The 6,000-nt window shown below is 47.1% G+C and overlaps 1 protein-coding gene across 2 annotated transcripts in view; it reads right to left on the bottom strand.

Moving 5' to 3' along the window:
* The window catches only part of clcn7 (Cl-/H+ antiporter 7), a 61,756-nt gene continuing 55,756 nt past the window's right edge, over positions 1–6,000 (bottom strand). For both annotated transcript variants that reach the window (XM_036939586.2, XM_090197863.1), the window contains 6 exons: positions 5,672–5,757; positions 3,002–3,134; positions 2,773–2,832; positions 2,455–2,631; positions 1,696–1,776; positions 1–1,264 (listed from right to left, as the gene is read on the bottom strand). In XM_036939586.2, coding sequence (XP_036795481.1) covers positions 1,178–1,264; positions 1,696–1,776; positions 2,455–2,631; positions 2,773–2,832; positions 3,002–3,134; positions 5,672–5,757 — 624 coding nt within the window. In that variant the 3' untranslated portion in view covers positions 1–1,177. The remainder of the gene's footprint in view (positions 1,265–1,695; positions 1,777–2,454; positions 2,632–2,772; positions 2,833–3,001; positions 3,135–5,671; positions 5,758–6,000) is intronic.

The raw sequence follows: 6,000 nt of genomic DNA, 5'->3' as shown, positions 1-6,000 counted from the left end.
TTTCTATTCATTTCAATACATTCATTCTAATTCCACGTTGGGAAACCTCAGCAAAAATACAAAACATACCTGCATACTTCTGACCTCGTGTCATTTCCTACTGAATGAAGTCTCCAAACAGAAAACATGAGTAAAAGGTCTGTGTAGTCTGTAGCTCAGCAGCCTCTCCCAGTGGGTCGACAGACAGACTACTTTAAAACAAGTCCAGAATAAATAAAAGATTCCTTCTTCTCCTTCGTTTCACACAGTGCAAATCAGATTTATCAGCAGGCTTATTAACGTGTTGGGTCAGGGAGAGTCTTCATTAAAGCGCCAACGGGTATGATGCATTATAGCGCATCTATAGGAGCCCTTATAATGAATTATAGCGCATCTATAGGAGCCCTTATAATGAATTATAGCGCATCTATAGGAGCCCTTATAATGCATTATAGCGCATCTATAGGAGCCCTTATAATGCATTATAGCGCATATATAGGAGCCCTTATAATGCATTATAGCGCATATATAGGAGCCCTTATAATGCTTTGTAAACTCATGACGTCATAATGGCTTTCGATAAGGCCACTTATCAACAGACTCAAAACGGATGTCAGAAACGAGTCAGGATCATTATAAAACCACAGAAAGACAAGTCTTATAAAGAATTATGTCTGCATTATAGCCTTGTTGAGAGAGAGAGAGAGAGAGAGAGAGAGAGAGAGAGAGAGAGAGAGAGAGAGAGAGAGAGAGAGAGAGAGAGAGAGAGAGAGAGAGAGAGAGAGAGAGAGAGAGACAAAGGGAGAGACAGAGAGAGAGAGACAGAGAGACAGAGAGACAGAGGGAGAGAGAGACAAAGGGAGAGAGAGACAAAGAGAGAGGGAGACAAAGAGAGAGGGAGACAAAGAGAGAGGGAGACAAAGAGAGAGGGAGACAAAGAGAGAGGGAGAGACAGAGAGAAAGAGAAAGAGAGGGAGAGAGAGAGACAGAGAGACAGAGAGAGAGGCTGTAGTTGTTATGCTGTTATGGTGAAAGTCAGACGGACTGTTTTGGCATCGGTGATTGACAAGGACCTCTAACCTCTAACCCCGGGAGTATCAGAATGCATAGATTGGGGGGTCTCACAGGTAACTAGGCAACAGGTGACCAGTGTAGTCTCTTGTGTGTGTGGGTGGTAGTAATAATAGTAGGATGTGCATCATGTCTGAGCCAGTTGCATCTCCTCCAGTCCGTGTTTCCCCAGGTGGTAGCGAGCCAAGTCCTTCCTGGTCACCAGACCTACAACCTGTAGAGAGAAGAGACAGGTTATAACAGACCTACAACCTGTAGAGAGAAGAGACAGGTTATAACAGACCAACAACCTATCGAGAGAAGAGACAGGTTATACCAGACCTACAACCTATAGATAGAAGAGACAGGTTACACATCATCAGAGAACAGGGACTGGTCCCAGGTGGTATAAGGACACTATATAGGGAATAGGACATTATCATCATCATTAGAGAACAGGGACTGGTCCCAGGTGGTTTAAGGACACTATATAGGGAATAGGACATCATTTGTAGAAAAATTAATTCTGAACAAAATATTGAATATATGCTATTAACACATAGAACATCTATATAGTTGAACCTATACACACCAGATCATATATATATACATATATTATCACACACACGCAGTACTGTAGGTGTACACACACACACAGTAACTCACCCTGTTCTCGCTGTCCACTACGACCAGGTGCCTGAGACCCAGAGCTCTGAACAACTTAAACACACGAGGAAGAGACGTCTCCTGTTGGGGGAGAGAGAGAGAGAGAGGGGGTGTGTACTCTGCGTGTGTGGTCCCTGTAAGGTCCCTCGGTGAATTACAAACACAGATTCAACCATAAAGACCAGGGAGGTTTTCCACTGCCTCACAAAGGGCTCCTATTGGTCGACAGGGTTGGTAGGTTACTTTCTAAATGTGTTACTCCACAAACCCTAGATGGGTCAACATTTTAAAAGCAGACAGTGAATATCCCTTTGAACATGGTGAAGTTATAAATTACACTTTGGATGGTGTATCAATAAACCCAGTCACTACAAATACACAGGAATCCTTCCTAACTCAGTTGCCGGAGAGGAAGGAAACCACTCAGGGATTTCACCATGAGGCCAATGTTTACTTAAAAACAGTTACAGAGTTTAATGGCTGTGACAGGAGAAAACTGAGGATGGATCAACAACATTATAGTTACTCCACAATACTAACCTACTTGACAGAGTTTAATGGCTGTGATAGGAGAACACTGAGGATGGAGCAACTACATAGTAGTTACTCCACAACACTAACCTAACTGACAGAGTTTAATGGCTGTGATAGGAGATAACATTGTAGTTTTCACTTTGTCATTATGTGGTGTTGTGTGTAAATGTGTGTAACAAAATGTGGAATTCACCAAGGAGTCCTTTCTGAAGGCACAGTATATACCTGTGGTACGGTGTAGGGTGTAGGGTTCATGAACTCTGTCAGGTCCATCATGCACTCCCTCTCATCCTGGGAGACGTGGATACTCTGGATGGGGGGGAAGCGAGGGTAGGCATCCCTAAAGTCCTTCAGCTGTAGCTTCCTCTGGGTCAACCTGGACCGAGCCAGCTCTACAAACACCTGGACAGAGAGAGAGGAGAGAGAGAGAGAATGTGAGAGAGATTAATACAGAGACAGGACAGACAGAAAGGACAGACAGACAGGACAGACAGACAGGACAGACAGACAGACAGACAGACAGACACCTACAGCTTCTCTCACCTTGTGTTTGAGCAGAACAATGAGCTGAGAACGAAGGATGAGTCCACAGATCTTCCCCAGCTGAGGAGAGGATGAAGGGATGAAGGGATGAATGAAAGAGAAGACAGAAAGCAAGGATGAATGAAAGAAGGAGGAGTCAGACTGTTCAGAGATAATTAACTTTCTCAGCCAATTAGAAGTCAAGCCCAACTATAAGAAATGAATGGCCTTCGGGCGGAGCTTTCCATACATCGTCGCTAGCGGCGACCGGCACGACGACAGGGAAGCCGTTGTGATTGGTGGAGGTGTTGCTAAGGACGTCCACGATGGTGCCAACCTTTTCTATACGGTTAAAACAGGTGACTGGGGCACCCATCACCTCCCTGAGAGAGAGGAAGGATGGAGGGAGGGCCAGGTGGAGAGAGAGATGGAGGATGGAGGGAGGGCCAGGTGGAGAGAGAGGAAGGATGGAGGGAGGGCCAGGTGGAGAGAGAGATGGAGGGAGATTTAGAGAGAGAGGGGGAGATTTAGAGAGAGAGGAAGATTTAGAGAGAGAGGGGGAGATTTAGAGAGAGAGGGGGCGATTTAGAGAGAGAGGGGGCGATTTAGAGAGAGAGGGGGCGATTTAGAGAGAGAGGGGGCGATTTAGAGAGAGAGGGGGAGATTTAGAGAGGGGAAGATTTAGAGAGAGAGGGGGAGATTTAGAGAGAGGGGGAGATTTAGAGAGAGAAGGGGAGATTTAGAGAGAGGGGGAGATTTAGAGAGAGAGGGGGAGATTTAGAGAGAGAGGGGGAGATTTAGAGAGAGAGGGGAAGGATGGAGGGGGAGATTTAGAGAGAGAGAGGGAGATTTAGAGAGAGAGGGGGAGATTTAGAGAGAGAGGGGGAGGATGGAGGGTGAGATTTAGAGAGAGAGGGAGATTTAGAGAGAGAGGGGGAGATTTAGAGAGAGGGGGAGATTTAGAGAGAGATGGAGGGAGAGATTTAGAGAGAGATGGAGGGAGAGATTTAGAGAGAGAGGGGGAGATTTAGAGAGAGAGGGGGAGATTTAGAGAGAGAGGGGGAGATTTAGAGAGAGGGGGGAGATTTAGAGAGAGGGGGGAAGGATGGAGGGTGAGATTTAGAGAGAGAGGGGGAGATTTAGAGAGAGAGAGGGGGAGATTTAGAGAGAGAGGGGGAGATTTAGAGAGAGGGGGAGATTTAGAAAGAGGGGGGAGATTTAGAGAGAGGGGAAGATTTAGAGAGAGAGGGGGGAGATTTAGAGAGAGAGGGGGAGATTTAGAGAGAGAGGGGTAGATTTGGAGAGAGAGGGGGAGATTTAGAGAGAGATGGAGGGAGAGATTTAGAGAGAGAGGGAAAGGTTTAGAGAGAGAGGGGGAGATTTGGAGAGAGAGGGGGAGATTTAGAGAGAGAGGGGGAGATTTAGAGAGAGGGGAAGGATGGAGGGTGAGATTTAGAGAGAGAGTGGGAGATTTAGAGAGAGAGGGGAAGATTTAGAGAGAGGGGGAGATTTAGAGAGAGAGGGGGAGATTTAGAGAGAGAGGGGGGGAGGATGGAGGGTGAGATTTAGAGAGAGAGGGGGAGATTTAGAGAGAGGGGAAGATTTAGAGAGAGAGGGGAGATTTAGAGAGAGAGGGGGATATTTAGAGAGAGAAGGGGAGATTTAGAGAGAGAGGGGGAGATTTAGAGAGAGATGGAGGGAGAGATTTAGAGAGAGATGGAGGGAGAGATTTAGAGAGAGGGGGAGATTTAGAGAGAGAGGGGGAGATTTAGAGAGAGGGGGGAGATTTAGAGAGAGTGGGAGATTTAGAGAGAGAGGGAGATTTAGAGAGAGAGGGGAGATTTGGAGAGAGAGAGGGGGAGATTTAGAGAGAGATGGAGGGGAGATTTAGAGAGAGAGGGGAGATTTAGAGAGAGAGGGGGAGATTTAGAGAGAGAGGGGTAGATTTAGAGAGAGAGGGGGAGATTTAGAGAGAGAGGGGGAGATTTAGAGAGAGAGGGGAAGGATGGAGGGGGAGATTTAGAGAGAGAGAGGGAGATTTAGAGAGAGAGGGGGAGATTTAGAGAGAGGGGGAGGATGGAGGGTGAGATTTAGAGAGAGAGAGGGAGATTTAGAGAGAGGGGGAGATTTAGAGAGAGAATGGAGGGAGAGATTTAGAGAGAGATGGAGGGAGAGATTTAGAGAGAGAGGGGGAGATTTAGAGAGAGAGGGGGAGATTTAGAGAGAGGGGGGAAGATTTAGAAAGAGGGGGAAGGATGGAGGGTGAGATTTAGAGAGAGAGGGGGAGATTTAGAGAGAGAAGTAGAGATTTAGAGAGAGGGGGGAGATTTAGAGAGAGGGGGGAGATTTAGAGAGAGGGGAAGATTTAGAGAGAGAGGGGAAGATTTAGAGAGAGAGGGGGGGATTTAGAGAGAGAGGGGGAGATTTAGAGAGAGAGGGGGAGATTTAGAGAGAGGGGGGAGATTTAGAGAGAGGGGGGAGATTTAGAGAGAGAGGGGAGATTTAGAGAGAGAGGGGGAGATTTAGAGAGAGAGGGGGAGATTTAGAGAGAGAGGGGAAGGATGGAGGGGGAGATTTAGAGAGAGAGAGGGAGATTTAGAGAGAGAGGGGGAGATTTAGAGAGAGAGGGGGAGGATGGAGGGTGAGATTTAGAGAGAGAGAGGGAGATTTAGAGAGAGAGGGGGAGATTTAGAGAGAGAGGGGGAGATTTAGAGAGAGAGGGGGAGATTTAGAGAGAGAGGGGGAGATTTAGAGAGAGAGGGGGAGATTTAGAGAGAGGGGGGGAGATTTAGAGAGAGAGGGGGGGAGATTTAGAGAGAGGGGGAAGATTTAGAGAGAGAGAAAAAGGAGAGTAGTGAGGTCAGAGGGTCAACTGGTAGTTAAGCCAATGGGAAACGGAGAGAGTAAGAGAGTGGCTTACCTGGCTGTTAACCAGTGGGAGGTGGCAGGGGCCTCCAAGTGCAGGAAGGGAACACTCTGCAGCTTGATGTGGATGTCATACAGACCCTGAGGAACAACCAGATGGATTACTACACAGACTGAACCTCAGAACGACCCTGAGGAACAACCAGATGGATTACTACACAGACTGAACCTCAGAACGACCCTGAGGAACAACCAGATCGATTACTACACAGACAGAACCTTAGAACGACCCTGAGGAACAACCAGATCGATTACTACACAGACAGAACCTTAGAACGACCCTGAGGAACAACCAGATCGATTACTACACAGACAGAACCTCAG

This window comes from Oncorhynchus mykiss, chromosome 13, assembly GCF_057628025.1.
Source record: "Oncorhynchus mykiss isolate SJ-2025 chromosome 13, ASM5762802v1, whole genome shotgun sequence".
Classification (NCBI taxonomy): Eukaryota; Metazoa; Chordata; class Actinopteri; order Salmoniformes; family Salmonidae; genus Oncorhynchus; species Oncorhynchus mykiss.
The sequence above is the reverse complement of the archived record's forward strand: the minus strand, read 5'-3'. Positions and strand labels throughout refer to the sequence as shown.